At 43.0% G+C, this 23,586-nt stretch overlaps 2 protein-coding genes and 1 long non-coding RNA gene across 5 annotated transcripts in view; 1 reads left to right on the top strand and 2 right to left on the bottom strand.

Annotated features, from left to right (window-relative positions):
- CRYBG1 (crystallin beta-gamma domain containing 1) overlaps window positions 1–13,031 on the top strand; it is a 213,950-nt gene extending 200,919 nt beyond the window's left edge. Inside the window, exons 18-22 of the mRNA XM_032275131.1 lie at window positions 1,368–1,507; window positions 3,952–4,075; window positions 4,545–4,703; window positions 6,876–7,038; window positions 11,057–13,031. Coding sequence (XP_032131022.1) covers window positions 1,368–1,507; window positions 3,952–4,075; window positions 4,545–4,703; window positions 6,876–7,038; window positions 11,057–11,145 — 675 coding nt within the window. The 3' untranslated portion in view covers window positions 11,146–13,031. The remainder of the gene's footprint in view (window positions 1–1,367; window positions 1,508–3,951; window positions 4,076–4,544; window positions 4,704–6,875; window positions 7,039–11,056) is intronic.
- On the bottom strand, window positions 4,844–14,045 carry LOC116549523. 2 transcript variants are annotated; one of them, XR_004267919.1, is made up of 3 exons: window positions 14,002–14,045; window positions 10,069–10,273; window positions 4,844–5,413 (listed from the first exon to the last, which is right to left on the bottom strand). It is a non-coding gene; the product is annotated as an uncharacterized LOC116549523 (long non-coding RNA). The 2 variants fall into 2 exon arrangements; XR_004267918.1 differs by lacking the exon at window positions 14,002–14,045 and having other exon boundaries at window positions 10,069–11,057.
- Window positions 14,046–14,520: 475 nt separating this feature from the next.
- RTN4IP1 (reticulon 4 interacting protein 1) overlaps window positions 14,521–23,586 on the bottom strand; it is a 56,756-nt gene continuing 47,690 nt past the window's right edge. For both annotated transcript variants that reach the window (XM_032275135.1, XM_032275136.1), the window contains exon 9: window positions 14,521–14,649. In XM_032275135.1, the coding sequence (XP_032131026.1) occupies window positions 14,542–14,649 (108 nt within the window). In that variant the 3' untranslated portion in view covers window positions 14,521–14,541. The remainder of the gene's footprint in view (window positions 14,650–23,586) is intronic.

Raw genomic sequence — 23,586 nt, 5'->3', positions numbered from 1 at the left:
ATACTAAACTTAAGTGTTTAAACATTTTTGGGCATGCCATCTTAAAAGTGCAATCAAAGTGCAAAATAGTAATACTGCTATAATTTTTGTCTTCTTTCTTCCTTGTATGTTTTATGTAAGCTAATTCCTAGACCATACACACTACCTCCTCACACTAACATGCTCTGTTTACTGATGGACAAAATCTTTTTTACAAGTCAGGGAACATCCACATAAATGAAGCAGTAAGGTACAGCACCCTTTCCACAGCTTTAAGCAGGATAGGGAAAAAACTGTAATCCCCACAGGCTTTTTTTTTTTTTTTTTTTTTTTTGAAATGGAGTCTCACCCTGTTACCCAGGCTGGAGTGCAGTGGCACAATCTCAACTCACTGCAACCTCTACCTCCCGGGTTCAAGTGATCCTCTAGTCTTACTCAGCCTCCCAACAGCCTCCCAAGTGGCTGGGATTACAAGCATGCACCACCACGCCTGGCCTTTTTTTTTTTTATTTTTAGTAGAGACAGGGTTTCCCCCTGTCGACTAGGCTGATCTCAAACTCCTGACCTCAAGTGATCCACCCGTCTTGGCCTCCCAAAGTGCTGGGATGACAGGCATGAGCCACAGCGCCTGGCCTCCCACATGCTTTTTTGATGCATCATTTATGATCTTAGCAGTATTATCATTAGAGATTAATGTAGGGTCAAAAGTGTCTATAATTTGAAAAAACAGGCATAAGCTGCCAACTTTTCATTTTGCTGAAAATCAGTGAACGTTTGTGCTGCTGTTCTTTGAAATGATTGACAGTTTGAACATAGGGCTTCCATCCTGTTGTTTTTTTCTCTCCTCCTGACAGTGATTCCTACACAAAAGTTTGGGAGCATGAGTATACAGAATCATTGTCTTATTGATGAACAGAAAAGAAAAAAGACATTTGAAAATACATACAAGAGGAAGGTTCCTTGATTAGGCAATACCACTGTATCAGTAAGCGACTAAACATCAGACTGCCACAGCCCTCTGACCCTCAGCATTTATGTCCACGACTTCCCTGTCCCAATTAAAACAGCTAAGTCAAAAAGAAATGCCATCAGAACTGCTGATATTCCCAGCATATACCCATTTCTCTGTGCCTGGAACTTTTTTTCCCTGGCTTTACAGACTATTTCTATTTACCTGCCTTCCTATGCAATGGAAAAACTAACTGCCCTCTGTGCTTTCTCTCTAGCTTGGAGTATATAAACACTTAGGATCGCTGGGAAAGGGCGTTTATGGAAAGGCCAAATCTGGCAGATTTTTTGTGCTCTGTCCTTGCAACAGGATGATTTTCACATAAGTTTGAATTATTAACAAAGATGAATAACAGAACATTGTTTTTGTTCCTCAACAGGAATTTTCTGAACCAACAATTATTCTCTTTGAAAGAGAAGACTTCAAAGGAAAAAAGATTGAACTTAATGCAGAAACTGTTAATCTCCGATCCTTGGGATTCAACACGCAAATACGCTCTGTTCAGGTTATTGGTGGCATGTGAGTTACCTACTTGTTGATTCAATAACATAGATCATTTTAACAATCAAGTTTGGGCTGGGCACAATGGCTCATGCCTGTAATCCCAACACTTGGGAGGCCTGGGTGGAAGGATCATTTGAATTCAGGAATTTGAGAAAAGCCTGGGCAGCAAAGTGAGACCCCATCTCTACCAAAAACTTAAAAATTAGCCAGGTGTGGTGGCACATGCCTGTGGTCCCACCTGCTTGAGCACAGTAGGTTGAGGCAGCAGTGAGCTGTGTTCACACCACTGTCCTCAGCCTGGGTAACACAGCAAGACCCTATCTTAAAAAAAAAAAAGTTTGATCCGTTTTCTCTTTCTTACATTATCTTAAACTAACTGACATATACCGTCTGTCTTTCTGTAAGGGCTGCTAATTATGCAAGTTGGTAGAACATTTTCCACTGGGAAAAGTCATGTGTAAAGCATCTTTTATTTCATTATCCAGATTTTTAGTTTATTTAAGGTAAGGACTTTGTCTTTAACACCTCTCAAAGTCTAGCAAATAAGAGAGACGACTTTTCTTATCTCATTAAAAAAGAGCAAGTCCTCTGATTTTGGAGCTCAGGGTTGAGATTTTCTTTAGCTGGAAATGACTGGCAGATGTTATACAAAATGATTAAAGGTCAACCTGGAAAGATTTTTTTCTCTCAACTTTGAATATTTTTTGAATAAGATATAAAAATGAATGAGTACCATCAATGTAATACATGGTTTTTTTGTTTTGTTTTTTTTTTGAGGTGGATTCTTGCTCTGTCACCAGGCTGGAGTGCAGTGGCACAATTTCATCTCACTGCAACCTCCGGCTCCCTGGTTCAAAGCGATTCTCCTGCCTCAACCTCCCAAGTAGCTGGGGCTACAGGCATGTATCACCATGCCCGGCTAATTTTTGCATTTTTAGTAGAGACAGGGTTTCACCATGTTGGCCAGGATGGTCTCGATCACTTGACCTCGTAATCCACCCACCTCAGCCTCCCAAAGTGTTGGGATTACAGGTGTGAGCCACGGAGCCCAGCCTGTAATACATGTTTTTAAGAAAGTATTTTTCTTTTATTCATGAAAACAATAGGTATGGTCTACCTGTGTACATCAGATGTTGGGGGGACTACATCTGTTTAAAAAAGAATCAGGCCGGGCACACTGGCTCACGATTGTAATCCCAGCACTTTGGGAGACCAAGGTGGTTGGATTACCTGAGGTCAGGAGTTCAAGACCAGCCTGACCAACATGGTAAAACCCCATCTCTACTAAAAATACAAAAATTAGCCGGGTGTGGTAGCAGATACCTGTAATCCCAGCTACTCAGGAGACTGAGGCAGGAGAACCGTTTGAATCCAGGAGGTGGAGGTTGCAGTGAGCTGAGATCACACCACGGCACTCCAGCCTGGGCAACAAGAGCAAAACTCCATCTAAAAAATAATAATAAATCACAGAAGCTGAGTGCAGTGATTCACGCCTGTAACCCTAGCATTTTGGGTCATTGAGGCGGGCATATTGCTGGAGCCCAGCAGTTCCTGACAAACCTGGACAATATGTTGAAACCACCCCCTACCAAAAACACAAAAAATAGCCGGCTGCGGTGGCGCACCTGTAGCCCAGCTACTCAGGAGTCTGAGGTGGGAGATCACTTGAGCGTGGGAGGTTGAGGCTGCAGTAAGCTATGATCATGCCACTGCCCTTCAGCCTGGGCAACAGAGTGAGACCTATCTGGGAAAAAAATCATAGTCTATTAGGGTGGTAGAATTATAGGTGATTTTTTTTTTTTTTTGGCAGCAGGTTTTAATATTTTGTTCTTATGATAAGATGACTAAAATGATAAACATTTTATCCAGGATTAAAGTTCCAGGATTAAAAGTAGAGTGCATTCTTCCTTGATGTCATATATTAGCAAGGGAGGAGGGCGCCGGGCTGCCTCCATGCCAGTCTGCGCTCAGAACCGTACATCCTCAGGTGTGCAGCAGCAGCACCTGAGCAGAAGCGAACCGAGTATCTGAGCAGTTTTTTAGATTTAACAAAGATTACTCTCATTGCAGAGAAAACTTATTTTATTTAACCCTATTTAGCACCTACTAAGAGCTTTGGAAATATTAACTACTTATACAACTTAAAGATCCATCATTACAACTGAAGCTATTTTATGAATAGCTCCCAGGCAGAACTGAGGAAGCCACTAAAAGGCCATATTTCATTGCTTCATGAAGGAAAAAAGTATCTATTTCAAGAATGGAACTTTTTGGCATTTTGCTATTAGTCAAGAAATTACTTAAGTGTTCTAGAAAAGATCTTCATTTTTCCCCCAATGTATGTTAAAAGTATACAGTTCAGTCTGGAAATGAAAAGCATTCTAAAAATACATGTAATTGGGGTCCACTGTCAAATGAAAATTGCCACTTACTGTGGTTATTTACTTTTTTGTTTTCAGATGGGTTACTTATGAATATGGCAATTACAGAGGGCGACAGTTCCTGTTGTCACCCGCAGAAGTACCTAATTGGTATGAATTCAGTGGCTGTCGCCAAATAGGTTCTCTACGACCTTTTGTTCAGGTATTTTCCTCTTCTCCATGCTCTGTATAAACTCTTCTCTGAAATTTTTTTGTAAATGCAATCTAATTTTTTAGATGTATAGACTTTCCTGCTCTGTATAGGATTCTCTGAAATTTTTTTTGTAAATGCAATCCAACATTTTAATTTCAAAGTTTATAATTGGCCTCACCCCATAAACTCCTTCCCCACCCCAATAATCTGGGCTCCGTTTCTGGTGCTCAGAGGTGTGGCTGCTTCAGAATGCCATCAAACTGAACATCAAACGCAGTTATCCACAGGCAGGCACCTGCCTCAGGCTCTTCAACATTTGTCAGACTCTTCTCATTGAGAAAATCTAAAACCTCTGAGACTCTTGGGTATAGTAATTACCCTTAGTCCATATCTCACTTTGGATTCTTCCTGATACTAATGCTTGTTCAGTGCTTCGAGCAGCACATCTTATATGGCAACTGCTGGGTTTGTCTTTTAGAAGCGAATTTATTTCAGACTTCGAAACAAAGCAACAGGGTTATTCATGTCAACCAATGGAAACTTAGAGGATCTGAAGCTTCTGAGGATACAGGTCATGGAGGACGTCGGTGCCGATGATCAGATTTGGATCTATCAAGAAGGATGCATCAAATGCAGGGTGAGCTTTAGGATTCCACGGGGGCCTGGGATGCCTTTGCCAGCAGCTGACTCATCCTTTCATATGCTTTTGATCTTTTCTTCAAGTAGATGCAATTTCACGATACCTGGAGTACTTTCTGAAATAAATTTAAGTTTTTGTTTTTTTTCATGACAGTATATCTCCTAGCTGTGATAGAACCAGTCTAGAAACTTAAAATGAAAGGTTAATATAGCGCTGATCCAAGATAGAGTAGTTATTTCTATGATTTTTGGATAGTAATAGAAAAAAGAGGTGTTTGTTATTCTTCCCTTTTTCCTTAATGTAACTGTTACAGAAATAAACTAAGCTCCAGCCCTGTCAACAGAAATCATTCTTGGTTTATTTCTGTTTTGGGGAAATCCACAGAACAGGATGAAGGGTAAAGAGATCCCTCTGTGTACAATATGGTCCATTTCCTAAGTGTCACACCTTGTAAACTGGAAAAGGGCCCATCTACCTCCTGCATCATTCCTGCTATTAACAAACACTTAAAAGCCGACTGTAGTAAGATTTTATGAGAGAAGCTCATGCTTCTATGGTAGATAAAACTTTTTTACTCCTGATGTTATGGGCTTGACTGTTGGCTCCTGATTTTCTTAAAAAAAAAAAAAAAACTGGCGCCCCATGAGTCAGCAGAAGGAATACAGCCTTGCGAAAAGGAGTACAACTCGTTCATTGGGTCTGTTGCGCTGGAGGGGAAATTCTTTCAGTAAACAGAAGGACTGTTTGGACATGCATAGAAGAACTAGCAGGAGAAACAGAGTAGTTGTTATATAGAAAGAAGCATGAAAAGAAGCTTTCTGCCTTTGAATTATCTTAAACAATCCAAGAAAATGGTACCTTGCAGCAATTATTTCTAACAGACATTTCAGTGATGAATGAGAAAGTCTCCTAGATTATCACATCAATATAGAATAATACACTTTTTTTGCGGGGTGGGGGGGATGGTGTCCCACTGTCACCCAGGCTGGAGTGCAGTGGTGTATCTCAGCTCACTGCAACCTTCACCTCCTGGGTTCAAGGGCTTCTCCTGCCTCACTCAGCCTCCCAAGTAGCTGGGATTACAGGCGCATGCTACCATGCCCAGCTGATTTTTTGTATTTTTTGTAGAGATGGGGTTTCACCATGTTGGCCAGGATGGTTTTGATTTCCTGATCTCGTGATCCACCTGCCTCAGCCTCCCAAAGTGCTGGGATTACAGGCGTGAGCCGCTGCACCTGGCCTAGAATAATACACTTTTAATGGGCATTTTTATAACATTTGTTTTGTTTTTGTGTTTGAGATGGGGTCTAGCTCTGTTGGCTAGTCTGGAGTGTAGTGGTGCAGTCACAGTCCACTGGAGCTTCAACCTCCTGGGCTCAAGGGATCCTCTCATCTCAGCCTCCTGGGTAGTTGGGACCCACAAGTGTATGCCACTACACCTGGCTAATTTTAAAAACTTTTCTGCAGAGATAGGGCCTCCCAAAGTGTTGAAATTACAGGTGTGAGCCACTGCACCTGGCCAGTACTATTTGTTAATGGCATGTGAACACGACCGCCATACATTATTTATATATTAAGGGTAGATTCACTTCAGGGAAGGGCTCTTAAATCTTTGTGTTAAAACACCCTCTAGTGAGTCTGCATTTTTCTTTTTTCATAGCTGGATAGCATGCCCGTTTAGAAAATTGTAATTCTCATGAAGACAGACGCTAATAAATGCAATTCTGAGTGTTAAAAAAATGCCCTTTAGTCACCCAGTGCTACAAAATTAGAGGTGCAGTCATAAACTGGAAAGTCAGGCCATGCAGAGTTGGAGATGTCAGAGGGCGATATAGCTACAGACCAGACCCTGCCTGGGATCATGGTCACTTATGACCGAAAAATCTCATCATGGGCAGTTTTAATGTTCTGAGGCTCTCTTGCAAAGGGCAGAAGCCTCTTATGATGCACAAAAATTGAGATTTCTCCATCATTCGCGTATATTTTTAAATATAGGGCATAAATATTTGGTGTCTGATTCTAGTTGGCTAAGAGCTGAACTGCCTCATGTGGGGTAAATGTAGCGAGGAACTAAGATAATTTTAAAGATCAGTGTAACCAGATAAACCATTGCTGTGAGGCTTAGAACTGGATGCATATTTAAGCTCTCTTGTCTTTCCCACTGAGCAGATAGCCGAAGACTGCTGCCTGACGATTGTGGGCAGCCTGGTAACATCCGGCTCCAAACTAGGCCTGGCCCTGGATCAGAATGCCGACAGCCAGTTCTGGAGCTTGAAGTCCGATGGCAGGATTTATAGCAAGTTGAAGCCAAATTTAGTTTTAGATATCAAAGGTAAGGGTCACTTCTTTTATTTTCTTTACTGTAAAGTGTGTGTCTTCTAGTTAAGGAAAAATGCATTCATAACTTTTGAAAAGGCTGAGTATATTATTAGTAGTGACAGTAAGAGCCCTACTATGTGGCAGCTGCTGTGCGAACCACTTTCAACACAGGCCTCCTGAAATCATCTTAGCCGCCCTATGAGGTCTACATTGTCCCCCTCTTCCTCTTCTCTCCCCAGTTTTACAGACGAAAAACCCCTGAAATTCGAAGAGGTTGACCAATTTAGCCACGATCTCACAGCTGAAACTGCTGAACTAGAATCTGGCCATAGGGTGACTTCAAACCATTTTATTATTATTATAATGTTAGACTGAAAATCACAAGCTGAAGGGCTGTGGTTGCACTTAGTTCAGTAGAGATGATGATTCTCATGTATACACATGTGACTTTTCATTGAAAAGATCTAAGATCTCAAAGGAATTAACACAGCCTAGAGGATTTCAATGCAACCTGTGTTCAATGAAGTTAATAGGGAGTGAACTGATGGTGCTTGGGGACGAATAAATTTAGTGTGGTGGTCCTTAACTTTATTTGCATCAGAATCACCTGGAGGGCTGGTTTAACCAGACTGTGGGGCTACATCCTCAGAGGCTGCGTCTGTGGGTCTGGGGTGGGGCCTGAGATTTTGCTTTTCTAACAAGTTCCCAGGTGTTGCCAATGCTGCTGGTCTGAGGCCCACACCAGGAGAACCACTGATGGTCATTTTAAAACAACGTAAGAATGACCTAACCTCTGTGTGGGAACTCAGTGAACTAGTGCTGTTGCTACTGACAGGCACAGACAGTGTGCTATATTCATATCATCTGGGGTAATTCCGCTTTAAATTAATGGGCAATTTTTTATTCCCTATCAGGAAAGTCAGCACAATTATGTTTTGTAAACTTAGCAAACTAGTGATAATGTAACCATACGACATACTCCATTAATGCTTTTAAATTTTTTTTATGAGTATATTACATACTCTATTTTAAATCATCAGTAAAAATTGACTCAATTTTACTTTAATCGGGGATTTAGGCCAATGCTGTCATTAGAGTTTAAGATGCAGGAGTAAAGAAAGCACTGTAATTTGATTTTTAAAAAAACAACTTTTCTAAATAATGGAGAAAGAGCCTGGACATTTTCATCAGGCTTTGGTAACTGTATGGGGAGTGAAACTGGCTGTCACTTCTAGATGATCTCCAGGTAGGAAGCTTGGCCAACCCACTTAAAACAGTGGACTTAGAATCACACACAATCTGAGAAGTTAAAAAGATGTTCACAGGCAAACAATGCCTTTGCCTTCATTAAAGGGGCACTTAGGGAGCCCAAATTAAGCACTGCAACTACAGGCTAGATGGAGATCACAAAGATCGTATCAAATGCAAGCAGCACCCTTGGCTATAAGAAAATAAATGCAACATTCAGAAACCAAACAGTAACAAACACCACAGCTCCCTCATATCACATTTGGTACAACAGATTTGTCAATATGTAGACAGGTAAAATACCCATTTTATAGATGATCAGCCTGAGGTTCACACTAGTCAAGAATTACGCAGATGTTTCTTTATTCTAATTTTGACAAGCTTTTTTGCACTAGAGTGCTTCAGTGTTTACAAGAGTTTCAAAATCTCCAGACACTAAAGAAATGTGACTAAATTGGAAAAAATGGAGTTTTTGAGGCAATGTTAGAAAAAGTAGGATATTTAGTTCCCAAAGGAAGTCTGAGCAAACTTTCCTGTTTTTTACAAATGTGATCTGCTTCCTATGTCCAGAATGAAGGACACTAATCCTTAGCTAGAGCTTTCTTTTTTTATTCTTTCAACATGTATTCATGGGGTATGCGCTATGCGGCAGGCTTGCTGCCAGACACGGAGGGCACCAGAGTGGGGAAAAAAAAAGCCTCCTTCTTGGCTTCAGACAGCTTACGTTCTAGATGCTCTAGGTACACAGGATGTCCCTGCCTTGCTACATTAGCGGCGGACCAGAAGGAGGGACACCTGACTCCTTGTCTTAGCTATGACATGAACTGTGGGACTCTAGGTTTCTTAAGACTTCTTTTTAAAGTTCCAAAGTCCCTTCCTAAATGACACTATATAAATTATTCAAGTGTCTGTTGAGTAAGGATACGTCCTGTGAATTTGTGAACTCTCAGTATCTAGTATGGTAGCTACAACAGTCTTAACTCCTTGTTAAACTCGATATAATCTTCTCAGCCTATGGGAGAACGGTGCCATCTTGTGGACATGAGAGAGCAGGGCCTCACACCCCACATCCATGCAAAGGAAAATAGAAAACACTGCTCTCCTTGTTGGTGCACTTACTAGCAGACCATGCTTTCCATTAGCTGTTACTACTGAACCATTTGCTATCTATTGAAATTGCCGTAAGAGTCATTAGATCACACATCTAGCTTATCTGCTTGTGTTTGGGGATTGAGTTCTTTTGGTAGACATTCATGTATTACTCCAGACCACACACCTTGTAACAACAGTAGAAGCTGATTCATGTTCATTTTAAAAAACATGAAGTCTGGACAGTTTAAATACTTTCCAAAGGCAAGAGAATGAATCAAATTATTTCTCAAGAACTTTATAGTCTTCATGATTCTAGTTGAATTTATATGAAAGTATTTTAAGTTACTTTTAAAATACAAAAGAGACTCTTAAAATTCAAAAAGTATTTTAACATAATATTGAAGAATGAAAAAGGAAGACACTGTGACTTTAATACTTCCTGAAATTTCAGTGGAGTATGCTGTGTGTGTCTTGGTCTCGGCAGAGGGCAGGGTTTGCTGGCAGTGGCAACATTTTTTTCCCTACCCCTGTAGACTTACACAAGAAGGCTCAAAGCACCTTACCTTTGTATTGTATAGTACATCTAGCTGTGCAGAGGCTGTAGATTATCAATGATGATAAATCAGTGTCTTACAAGAGGAGCAGAAGAAATGATTTCCTTCCTCAACTGTAATACCTAGATCTACTGTGTAAATTTTCAAACCTTTTTCATGTTTTGTAAATGCTTCAAAAGAGAAAAGAATGTTTATTTCTTCTTGGTCCAAGGAGGAAGCATGCTTTCAATACCAGTCACTCCCTGTATCAAAATGCACAGATTTTTACTTTGATGGGATCTTCGTTGATATATCCTTGGTGCTGAGGCTTATGCTAAAAAAGGATAAGGCATCTGAAGGGATCTTTATTCCACACTGGAAAAAGAAAATCAGATAACCCTTTTGTTAATGATACTTCTCCAAAGAAAGAAGCCATGAGGCTGATTTTAGCACTAAAGTACCTGAAATATCCAGTAAGCACCTTTGGAAAATCTTACAAACATTCTGGTAGAAGGGAGTTAGAGAGTTGATGATAATACTTTTACAATATAGTGGCACTCAGCATTTTAAATGCTACGAAGTTTTATCCACCAGCTGAGGCCCAGTAGTGAGAATGCTACCCTGCCCCTTTGTGTACTTCTGGGTGTCATCCAAACCTCTCCTTTGACCTAATACAGCCCATTTTCATTGTTCATGCAAATGCTCTTCCTCAATAACCATTCCTCTTGCCTTTCCACCGCTGCCAGGTCAGCCTACTTTTTCCTAGCTGGTGTCTGAATCCACCATCTCACCGCCAAATATATCTTAGTCTCTCTGCTCCTTTTCCCTTCTCTCGAGTTTTCCCTGTTCCCTTGAATTTCAGACACTGTAACAGTGACTGTGGACTAGCTCTTAAGAACTGGGTAGGAAAAGGAGCCTGTGAGGTGGATATCCTGTGTGAAGGTGCTGGTGCCCTGATGGGATTTGGACAGATTCACCCTTGGCAGGCTGACCCTCTCATCCCACAGGGGCTCAGGCTTCCCTCCCTGCTTTGCCTCCTTGAGGCATGCAGTTCTATACCTTGTTTACTTTTGCTGTACTGGTGTTGGGATAAATAGTGTTTGCTGTAGACCCTTCCCCATGGGCACATTCATCTGTTATTATGTTCCTTTCTTTTAGGGGGTACACAGTATGATCAAAATCACATTATCCTCAACACTGTCAGCAAAGAGAAGTTTACACAAGTGTGGGAAGCCATGGTTCTATAAACCTGTACAAAGAAGGAAGAAAATCTTCTGGAGGTTCTTCCAGCCATCTCGTTTTTTAAAAAGGACAATGCTGACGGAAGAGCCAACTGGAAACTGGATCGACTCCTCCTTCACTGATTCCAAATTCAACCATAAATCACGCTGCCATGACTCAGAGAACTTACTCATCGCTTCAAAAGACTATCAGAGCTTTAAACAATAATTTGTCCTCCTTTCATTTCTTGCCCTTCATTCACTTTTGGTGGCTGCTTAAACAGGTTGCCTAATTAGCAGCTTCTGGGTGATTTTTTTAAATGTTATATCAAGACTTCAAGACTGTGTACATTTTAAATTATGTCCAAAGATAGTGACAGGAGAGAACTGGAACAAATTTACCAACTTTGTGGACCTACAAAAAGCCCTTACACTTTAAAGGATAAGATAAAGGCTTAAGTTTGAAAGATAGGGAACTGTTTAGCATCTAAGAAGAAGGACTTTATCCGGCCTGTAGTTTTGGTTCTTGGCCCTAATCACTTTCTGGAACCTTTAAATATGCTGCATAGCAGAGTGGGAAAACCTTAGGTATTCAGACATTTAAGGAACTCTAGGTACAAACAAAATACTACCTTCCTTAATATTGAAAATCAATACATTTACAAAACTTCATGTCCACGTCTGATAACACTTGTTATTTTTGAGACAGGTCTCATTGTCACCCAGGCTGGAGTGCAGTGGCACAGTCACGGCTCACTGTGGCCTCTACCTCCCTAGGCTCAGGTGATCCTCCCACCTCAGCCTTCCAAGCAGCTGGGACTACAGCCACACACCACCACACCCAGCCAATTTTTGTATTTTTTATAGAGATGGGGTTTCACCATGTTGCCTAGGCTGGCCTCAAACTTCTGGGCCCAAGCAATCCACTTGCCTCAGCCTCCCAATATGCTGGGATTACAGGCCCAAGACACTGTACTCAGCCAGGATTTGGATTATTTTAGCTCATTCATGGCTGCTGTAGAATATCACAAATGAGTGTTGTTTAATGCCTTTCTTTTAACTACTACTGGAACACTATCATGACCTCATTTATGAGCCATCCTTACTCATCTACAAGTGCTCAAGCAATGTTACATACTTTTTTGCTAAACTCAGATTTTTTTTAGCCTCATTTCTGGCCCTCCTATCCAGCTGCATCTGCACATGGTCTGCATGGGGCTGCCTTCCCTACAGTGTTCTACAGCCATGCTTCAGGCTACAGCTGTTGGTGGACAGCCTCAGGTCTTGAGGTCATTGTAGCTGCTAAATGGGGTGTGAAAGGCTCAAGAGGATGACCAGCAATTAATTATCCCCAGAAAGTGAAGGAAAAGAGACCTTCAGGGATGTTGCTGGTCAAGTCTTGGAACTCATGATTTGACTGGAATCAAATCAATCTTCAAGCAGTCTTGGAACCCTCAACTGCAGTAAGCAGTTCAAGAATGCAAACAGACTGCCGACAAGACACCGGCCCATATACTGCTGTTCAAAACAGTGGGTTCTAGCTTCAAACAAAAGCGCTAAGCATTTCCTTGAGTATATTCTCCCTCTTTTTGTCCTCATCACTCAATACTGGTACTCTTGTCACAAGTAGAACAACTTGTTTCCTTTCCATCTGTTCAAGTGTGTTTCTAATTCCAAAATGCTGATCAGCTCTGGAGTCTATGGTAGGCAGTTATGGTTATTAGAATAGTTCATCTTGTTTTGAAATAGTATTCGCACATGTGCAACAGCATCCACCATGTCTGTCTCGTTCCTAGGTGTACAGCTCTAATTTTAGGCCTTATTGTGCATACCATTACAATACGGTGGGGTAGGACATTCTACAGTAGCCTGTGCTGACTGATCTCTTAAATAAACTTGTTTCTGGTTAACTATGTTGATGTAATCTGAGAGTGCATTCAGTAGCCCTCATCTAACCCTTCAGAGTCAGCCGGCAGATTAGAAACAACTGCCTGATTAGGATGAAGCAGGTTTGAGGGGTGCTGGTGTAACAGCTGACCACCCTGTTTCCAAACTCCATAGTTTCTGAGAGTGGTAAACGACGATGAATGGGGTCCTGGCTCAAGTATTTCACTACCACCTGGGAGCCCTCCAGGACAAGAGCTGAGGCTGCTCCAGATGGAAGTCAAGAGCAGCTGGTATTTACACCTGGAAAATCAGATTTTTTTTTTCTTTTGAAATAAATCAGTAGTTAGGCCAGACCAGCAATTCTAGAGAAAAGCTTACATCTAATGTACATGCTACCAAATGAGTGTCTAACAGGAATAAACCAAGCAGAAATCTCAAAACAGGTCTACATCAAAAGTTAAAAGCAAGTGTTTCAGGTGCAGTACTGAGGATATTAGGAAGTAAAAACACTTACCATGAATGAACAGATTCAAAAGCGTACACTGCAACGGGTTGACTGGTGAGATACCTAAATGTAAACATTTGACATCAAAGTGGCGAGCTTTGGGTTCCACTGGAATGGCTGCAATTTCCATGGAAAAGCCCTTGGAGAAGCATGTTTCCATTGCTGAAACAGGCCTAACCCTTATGCAAGATGTAAGCGTTTTAAAAAGTTAGAAACTGTGCCCTCACCTTTCAATATTAAGAGCATAAACAAATGAATCACCAGTCAGATTTTTACATATGACGCTAAGAGATTTAGAACTTTAAGTGCTGTGGTAACCACGTTATGGTGAAGGAACAAAAAAGGAAACCTTGGCTGGTTAGAAAGGTGCTCAGTGATGAATTCAAGAAGGAACCAGCTTTAAATTACCTCTTCATGCCGACATCCATCCAGACACTAAGTTTTAGTACCGTACAAACATTAAGACAATCAGGCCCAGCACGGTGGCTCACCTGTAATCCCAGCCTTTTAGGAGACTGAGGTGGGTACATCACTTAAGCCCAGGAGTTTGAGACCAGCCTGGGCAACATGGCGAAACCTAAAAATACGAAAAAATTATGTGGGTGTGGTAGTGCACACCTGTAGTCCTAGCTACTTGGGAGGCTGACACAGAAGAACTGCTTAAGGTCGATGCTGCATGTGACCATGCCACTGCACTCCAGCCTGGGTGACAGAGTGAGACCATTTCAAAAGAGACAAGAAAGTCGTTTGAGCTAGTAAAATAGAAGGTGCCACAGGAACCTGCAAAGCCCATGTGAAAGAACAGCTTGAAAAAAACAATCGAATTGTTATTGACTACAGACAAGTCCAAGTGCAGATATTTTTGTATTAATTACTGACCAAAATAGTGTGTTTGTTTTTTAAAGCTTGTATCATGGAATTTATAATCTAATCTGGAAAAAAAATGTTTGAAAGGGATGGATAGAAAAAAATTTGGGCACACAGGCACTTACCAAATAAGGAAGCCAGCAATCACTAAACTGCATATTTATTTAAACAACATTAATTACAGTCTTTCCTCGTGCGTGTCCTCTTTCCACCTTCAGGAAGGCTTCTGGAACTTTAGAAAAAGGAAAGGTTTGTTCAATAACTGGCCGGATCTGTAAAACATAAGAGGTTGACCGGTGAATATAAAAAACTTCATCTTCCAAGGCAGATGACATTGGTAATTATCTTCTTCACGGTGCCCCTCAAGCCAGTCTCTCGAGTCTCTCTCCAGTGGACGCAGGTCAGGTTCTCACACAAGCCATGAGACTGCCTCCACTCCTGCCTCACTGCTGCGTCTCTCCTTAACGCCCCTCCCACCCCACTGCCCACTCTTACTTCTGCACGCTGTTCTGTCAATCTCTTACTCAGAACCCTTCAATGGTTCCCACTCTGCCATTCAAAGACCATGCCCATCCTGACTCAGCCCTCATCCAGAGTCCAGACTTTATCAAAACAGTCTACCTGTCATTTTCTTCATATGGTACGTTTGTGCCTCTGCTGGTTCGAATCAATCAGCCCAGAAATCCCTCTCCTTTGAAAATTCTACCACCCAGGTCTCACACTCTTTCCTCATGCCCCAGTTTGCAATGTGCTATTCCTTTCAGCTACCACAGGAACCATGTGGCCTTCCTCAGTCTGCATGTGTTACAGCTGAGTACACATCTCAGCCACTCTGTGGTGCATGGTAGATACCAAAGACGCATCCCAAGGTCCTTGCTGTATGTATCCGCCTGGCTCCTTAAATTCCTTAAAGAGTGCATGGAGGCCGGGCGTGGTGGCTCACACCTGTAATCCAGGCACTTTGGAGGCCAAGGCGGGCAGATCACCTGAGGTCAAGAGTTCAAGACCAGCCGGACCAACACGGTGAAACCCTGTTTTATTAAAAAAAAAAAAAAGAGTGCATGGAAAGTGTGTGTGTGTGTGTGTGTGTGTAATTTGTTAAGTGTCTGGCATATCTGCCCAACCAGAGCATAAAGTACCTGTGGGACAGGGGACTAGGCCACTTCGTCTGCATCCTCCACAACACCAAGCATCATGCTAGACATATAGTAGGAGCTTAATCAGGTCACTTAGGTGAAAACTAATAAGGTAAGTGGGAAAACAGCACCATATGTGAACTTCCTGGGCTTCAGGAATACTTGGCCCTGGAGCTGCTCTGGCAGGCTTTGCTAAACGATGGTGCAGCTGGTTACAATTTACAAGAAAGCCATTCCAGCCAGTTCACAAATGTTTCAATGCTGCTGGGTCTTTTCACTGTACTATCAGTACGGCCAGCAACCTCCTTCTGAAACTAGGTCCCAGGTAACATCCTCTCTCTCCATGCAAAAATCCAACTGAATTCTTCCTTTTCAAAACTTTAAGCAAAAATCAATAATTGTTTACTGGGTATCAGTGGCCTGCCTCCCATAGCTCCACTGGCAGGGATAAGTTATCAGAAGGCATAAGCCAACTATAGATTTTACAACGCTTTTCCTTTTATAAGAGGAAGAAGTGTTCTCATGACATTCAGACGCATCTGATGAACCTTCCTCTTGGATGAATTTCACAGCCCAGCCACCAGAAGAGCATCTTAGGCTCCAAAAGTTCCCTTCTTCAAAAAGCTGGAAATACTTTTGTACCCACAAATCACAATAAGCTCATAATAAAAGCAATAGCTGGCACTTTCTGGCCTCACTATGTACCAAACACTGTTTTAGGGGCTCCATGGATTTCATCTCATTTAATCCCCATAATCATTGTTTGACGCAGATACTGTTATTTTACAGATGAATAAATCAAGGCAGAGTTAAATAAGTTGCCCAATGTCACAATTCTGCTAAATGGCGAGTCAGGATTCAATCTGGTGCCACTGTCTGCTGTCACCACTATGTACTGAGCCTTTCCTATAGCATCTGCTAAACCTTAAAGGAAGGGAAAGGTGGCCAAGGAGTGTTGGGATTTATCACAGCCTGCATGTCGGCCTGCCTTCCTTGTGCCAGCTGAGGACCTGGTCTCTAGGCCCTGCATCCAGCCACCAAGATCACAGATGTGCAGTATGTGGGTGCCATCCATGCCTATGGGGGACATCACTACTTGCTGATCCCCTGCAAACTGAGCATGACCTCAGAATTTTCACCACTGCAGCCACTATTAACTGCTCTGAGCTGGCTTATGAGATGAAACCTATTTGTCTTCCATTCTCTCCAAGAATAAGGCAAAGAAAGGGCTGTGGTAAGTCCCACTTTAGGGTAGACTACATTAATGTTACAGAATGGAATGCATTAATGTTTCCTGGCCCAGCACGGTGGCTTGCATCTGTAATCCCAGCACTTGGGGAGGCTGAGGCAGGTGGATCACCTGAGGTCAGGGGTTTGAGACCAGCCTGGCCAACAGGGCAAAACTCCATTGCCACTAAAAATACAAAAATTAGCTGGGTGTGGTGGCAGGCACCTGTATGCAATTCCAGTTACTTGGGAGGCTAAGGCAGGAGAATTGCTTGAACCTGGGAGGCAGAGGTTACAGTGAAATCATACCACTGGACTCCAGCATAGGCAACAGAGCAAGATTCTGTCTCAAAAAAAAAAATGTTTCCTGTATGTCCTACATGAAATCTGAACCCATCACTCCCCTAAAGCCCCTGGGACACTGTTTTCAGGATGCTGTTTACCTGGAAAAGGAATCACCTGAATGCATGCTTAAAATGCAGAATCCAGGGCCTCCTGTTAGAACAGCTACATCAGAACCTGTAGGGCTGGGGCAAAGACAATGTTTCCCCCATGATCTGCATATACCCCAAAGTGGGACTCACCCAGTCTTTTACCTTATTCTTGGGATCCCTAATTTGTACCATGCACATACCCATCCATTCCACAGACTAACGAAGTGCCTGCCTCCTAAGGCACTAATCTAGAGCAGGTACACAAAACAGGCTGAACTCCAGAATGAACTGCCTGGGCTCGTCTAGCTATGTTCAACTTAGAGCTCTGACCGGGGACACATCCTGAACTGATGACACAGGCAGCTTGTGGTTACTGCACACTTTAATCTGGCTGGTCAGGCCTATTGTGGCAAATAACCCGAGAGGGCTGACCACGGCATAATGAGTCATTCAGCAATTCCCGTTAAGTGACAATGGAAAAAAAGGTTTCAAATTGAAGGCAGGCAAATGCCACTGTTGGCTGAATCCATGACAGCAAACACAGATTAACTGGATAATGAGAGAGTGTCTATGTACAGCCTCACATCAGACCTAGAATACTTGTTTGTTAAGGACAAAGGGATCAGAGTTAAAATCCAGAGAGGGGAAAGAAAGGTTACTCGCAGTGAAGTGGGGACGTTTATGTGATGACGCTGCTATAGTCCACCTGGCACAGGGAGCCCTGTTATAAAGCGGGCAGGCTCAACCCCATGCTTCCCACTGTGCAGACACATGAGGCTCACTGCTGGCCAGGACACGCTCACAGAAGCAACCCTCATTCAGTCTTGGATCCCAGTGTGGAGTCCTGATTGTGCCTCGCATCCCTGAAACAAAGGCTGAACCAAGCCAAGCCCCAAGATTTGACACCTGCTGCCTGACGTCCCTTCTGTGAGAATGCAGGGACAACGGGAACCTCAACCTCTCTGGACATGGCCTTGGAATATTGCTGCTTACCAGCTGCTGGGCAAATCCTCCTTCCTGCTGAGGCAAAAACCCGCTCTAATGCTTGAGGGGAAGACAGTACAGAAAACTTCTCACTACTGCAAAAGCCTGAGGCTGCTGGTGAAGGACACTGTTTAGGCAGGCATGGTGGCACGCAGAAGTTTTCCCTCAATTTCCGTTTCCCAGTGAGAATCACAAAACAATAGAGTTAACATATCTGAGTGGGCCTCTTTCGACAGGCTAGGAAACTGAAGTGCAAGTGACTGAGTGGTAAGTGCAAGGTCACAGCTGTCAACAGCAAAGCCAAAACAAGGACACGGGACTCCTAATGTCATTACTGCATGGGATGGATATAATCTGGGGAGTCACAGTCTGTTCCACTTCTTTTCCTAGACCCTTGGCTTCTTCCACCAGGCACAGAGGCTGCAGGTCTCAGAGGGTGAGGTGTGTGAGGGGACGCTGACAGGTGGCAAACACCAAGGAAGACCTAAGGGCTCCTGGTCTGAGTTCAAATCCACACACCTGTGGACAGGCACCAGGACCGCAGTTCCAGCACTACCTCTTGGACAGGTATGCTCCTGACCTCTGCGATAGGTTCAATATTTCCAAGGTTGGGGTAAAGGGGAAGAAGGGAACTTAGTCTACCTTTAGATAAGAAGAGGACAAAAGGAAGAGGTGAATTTTGCTCTCAGTTGCTGTTTCTTGGAAGCTTCCTGCCCCAGATGGCAAACTCAAAAATGGAAGATGGGGTGAGACAGGAGGGGGATGGCGGGCGGGGGAACTCTCCAAGGGAGTAAATGTGCCCATTTGGGAAAGCATCAGGGACTTGTCCCTAGGTACTCCTAAAAAATGTAGTTCCGAAAGCCAGAAGGTAAGCGGAGAAACCCCATATATAATTTCCTCATAGAAACAATTTCAGTGCATCAGAAAAACTTCAGAAGCATTGAGGCTATGAGATCCATGAGAAACTTGCCACATCAAGCAAGGCAACCCTCTTCCAGTGGTCATAGGGATTCAGTCCCTAATCATTACCTTCGGTCCCTAATCAAAATCCAGTGGCAATAAGGAATTAAAGTTTAGAATGTACTTCATTGCGAAATGAGGGCCCAGCTATTCAAGACGGGCCTGGGAAATCACCTACCTCAGAACTCATTACATTTTTCTCTGAAGCTGCAATGTCCAATATGGTAGCTTCTGGACACATGACTATTTAAGTTAATCAAAACTAAGTAAATAAAAAGTCAGTCTCTCAAGTTGCATTTGCTACATTTCAAGTGCTCAGTAGTCACAAGTGGCTTAGTTAGTGGCCACCACAGTGAACACTGCAGACAAAGAACATTTCTATCACTGCAGAAAGTTCTAGAAACTTTTCGTTGGCAAATGCTTTGAATTGAAGTCAAACATGCTGCATAGGAACTATTCTGATGCTAGCTAAAATAAAGAAATAAACTGAGAAATCTCTATCACTTGCTTGGCTGGCATCTAAGATTTTGAATATACCAGTGAACATTAAGCTCCTAACATCAGAAGGCTTAATAGGAAAAGATCTTCCTGGCCAAGTGCAATGGTTCACACCTATAATCCCAGCACTTGGCAAGGCTGAGGCAGGCAGAGCGCTTGAGCTCAGGAGTTCAAGACCAGCCTGAGCAACATGGCAAAACCCTATCTCTACAAAAAATTTAGCTGGTTAGGGGCATACCCGACCAAGAAGTTGTGTTGGGTAGTGCTACATGGGGGGCTGAGGTAGGAGGACTGCTTGAGCCCAGGAGGTAGAGGCTGCAGTGAGCTGAGATCACACCATTACACTCCAACCTGGGTGACAAAGTGAGACCCTGTTTAAAAAAAAAAAGATCTTCCTCCCATACTTGATTTCTAGCCACCTAGTTTCCCTCCTCAGGAGCAACCAACATCTCCAGTTCCTTTCGTGTCCTTTGAGGTATTTTATACATTGTGGTAGGCAGAAAAATGGCCCCCACAGAAATTCACATCCTAGTTCCTGAAACATGTGAATATGGCACCTTACAAGGCAAAAGGACTTTGCCAGTGTGATTAAGGATCCTGAGATGCAGAGATTATCCTGGATTATCCAAGTGGGCCCAGTGTAATCTGAAGGTCCCTATAAGATGAAGGCAGGAGGGTTACAGTCAAAAATGTGATAACAGAAGCAGAGGCTGGAGTGATGTGGCCACAAGTCAAGGGAGGCACGGCCTCTAGAAGCTGGAGAAGGCAAGGAGACAGATTCTTCCCTACAGCCTGCTTCTGGGAGGAATGCAGCCCTGCCTACCCATTTTGGACTTCTGACCAAAATCTTTTTTTTTTTTTTTTTTTTTGAGACGGAGTTTCGCTCTTGTTACCCAGGCTGGAGTGCACTGGCGCGATCTCGGCTCACCGCAACCTCTGCCTCCTGGGTTCAGGCAATTCTCCTGCCTCAGCCTCCTGAGTAGCTGGGATTACAGGCACGCGCCACCATGCCCAGCTAATTTTTTGTAGTTTTAGTAGAGACGGGGTTTCACCGTGTTGACCAGGATGGTCTCGATCTCTTGACCTCGTGATCCACCCGCCTCAGCCTCCCAAAGTGCTGAGATTACAGGCGTGAGCCACCGCGCCCGGCCTCAAAATCTTATTATTATAAGATAATAAATGTGGGTTGTCTTAAGCTACCATATTCATAGTAATTTGTTACAGCAATAGAAAACTAATACATGTATATATAAGCAAATATGTATAAATATTTTCCTTCAAAACACAGTTACACAGTCCTTCTTAGTAGCAGCTATCATCTGAAGACTGCCTCACCACCTCCTCCTCTCAGTCCTGAAAGATATTGAGAAATACAAGATGATGGAGTCAAATACCAAGAATTCAAACTCTATGTGGCAATGTCTGGATGATGATTTAAGCAGAAAACAATGAAGGCTGTAGAAGGAACTGTCCTAAGAGTCATGAGACCTGGGCCCTGCCTAACTATATGACCTTGACCACGTCATTTAATTTCTTAGGGCCTCTGTCCCTTCAAATGTGACATCACAGCAGGATGGGGGATGAAGGGATGAAGACAGTAGACTAGACAAGTGTAAGGTTTTCCTCTTTCTAGTCTATGAGTATGCTAATCAATGACATAAGCATGTCTTGAATAGAATTGTTGCTAATCTCCCCCAACCAAAAAATAAGGGTGTTAAATAGTATGAAAACAGGAACTGTATATTGTACTTAGGAGGCAATGCCAATAAACTGTAGGCACAAGGCAAGTCAGTACCAACCCACTACACTTAAGGGGCTAATTATAAATCATTCTTTTTGAGAACGACTAAAACAGTGGTTTGCAAACCGGTGTCCAAAAGCCCAGGGCTCCTTGGCTGTGTGAAGCAGCTGCAGGGAAAGAGAATATTTGCAGGGGTGGGGAGTCACTCCCTGCCACCACTTCACCAACAGAGCAGCTCCTCCTCTGCCTATTCTGTAAACTGCAGCTTGGCGTGACTGGGTTTCAGTGTAATCCCAGCACTCTGGGAGGCCAGGGCGGGCGGACACCTGAGGTTGGGAGATCGAGACCAGCCTGACCAACATGGAGAAACCCTGTCTCTCCTAAAAATACAAAATTAGCTGGGCGTGGTGGCGCATGCCTGTAATCCCAGATACTCGGGAGGCTGAGGCAGAAGAACTGCTTGAACCTGGGAGGCAGAAGTTTCAGTGAGCCAAGACCATACCATTGCAGTCCATCCTGGGCAACAAGAGTGAAACTCTGTCTCAAAAACAAAGAAAGGCCAGGCACAGTGGCTTACCCCTGTAATCCCAGCATTTTGGGAGGCTGAGGTAGGCGGATCAGGAGGTCAAGAGACTGAGACCATCCTGGCCAACATGGTGAAACCCCATATCCACTAAAAATACCAAAATTTGCTGGGCGTGGTGGCACGCACCTGTAGTCTCAGCTACTTGGGAGACTGTGGCAGGAGAATCACTTGAACCTGGGAGGCAGAGGTTGCAGTGAGCTAAGATCATGTCACTGCACTTGCCTGGGGACAGAGCAAGACTCCGTCTCAAAAAAAAAACCATCTAACCACTAATTTAAGATAATGATCGGCTGATTGGTAAACTTTTTCTTTAAAGGGCTATATAGTGAATAATTTAGGCTTTGAAGGCTCCAATGGTCTAAGTTCTTTTTTTTTTTTTTTTTAAACAAATCTTTAAAAATGGAAAAACCATTCTTAGCTCAGAGGATGTGCAAAAATAGGCCTCAGATTGAATATGGCCCACAGGCTACAGTTGCAAACTTATCTAAGATAGAATGAAAATACTAGGTAACTTAAAATTCACACTGAAATTGTGCCCAGATAGGATGAACATGGAGTCCTACTGCATGCATAAGCCTTCCTGATGACAGTCATGTGAAAACAATGCCTTAGACCAGGTCTCTAGGAAAAACAGATTGCGAGGTTCCCACATACTTAGGAAATTTCAGCTCCTCTTCACTTTTGAGCCTGACAATAGTGAGCACATTAAAGGCAGGAAACCTTAATTCCAAAAACATTTACCGAGTGCTGCACTGGGAGAAAGCAAAGATAGGGCTGGTGTTCATAAAGAAAGTGGAAGGATGATGCTATTAATGGATTGACAGAGTGCTCATTATTGTGGATATTAATTTGGTGGCTTCTCCAGTTTTACTGGGGCATGCAAGGCTAACAAGCAGAATTTAGACTCTATCAGTAATACTCATTAATCCAGATTCTTTGTGTGTGAGATGCGGTCTCCCTATGTTGCCCAGGCTGGTCTTGAACTCCTGGGCCCAAGCGATGCTCCCACCTCAGGCTTTTAAGTAGCTGGAATCACAGGCATGAGCCACCACACCCAGGTCAAATTCTATTTTTATTAAGATAGTTTAAATCACAAGTGACCAGCATCAGATCTTCACATTCTTAAAAACAAGTCTCTAATGAGGTAAACATGGTTCAGAGGGTAAGATAATGGGTAAAGAAAGAGAGAAGGGGCCTAGAAGGTAGGTCACAAGATAAATTCTAGACACTAAATATACGTACTAGATTTTCAAAAGCTGTCTATTTTAATATCTATCAAAGGCCAAGTGTGGTTGCTTACACCTGTAATGCCAGCATTTTGGGAGGCCGAGGCGGGTGGATCATTCGAGGTCAGGAGTTCTAAATCAGTCTGGCCAACATGCTGAAACTCAGTCTCTATTAAAAATACAAAAATTAGCCAGGTGTGATGGTGGGCACCTGTAATCCCAGCTACTCAGGAGGCTGAGGCAGGAGAATCACCTGTATCCGGGAGGCAGAGTTTACAGTGAGCTGAGATCACACCACTGCACTCCAGCCTCAGCGACAGAGCAAGACTCTGTCTCAAAAAAAAAAAAAAAAACCTATCAAAATTATAAATGCACACATCTTTGGACTTGGCAATTCCATTTCCATGAAAATAAATG

This window comes from Sapajus apella, unplaced genomic scaffold (assembly GCF_009761245.1).
Source record: "Sapajus apella isolate SASKATOON/1434 unplaced genomic scaffold, GSC_monkey_1.0 scaffold6, whole genome shotgun sequence".
Taxonomy (NCBI): Eukaryota; Metazoa; Chordata; class Mammalia; order Primates; family Cebidae; genus Sapajus; species Sapajus apella.
Note: the sequence above shows the minus strand (reverse complement) of the source record. Positions and strands in the feature narration are given on the sequence as shown.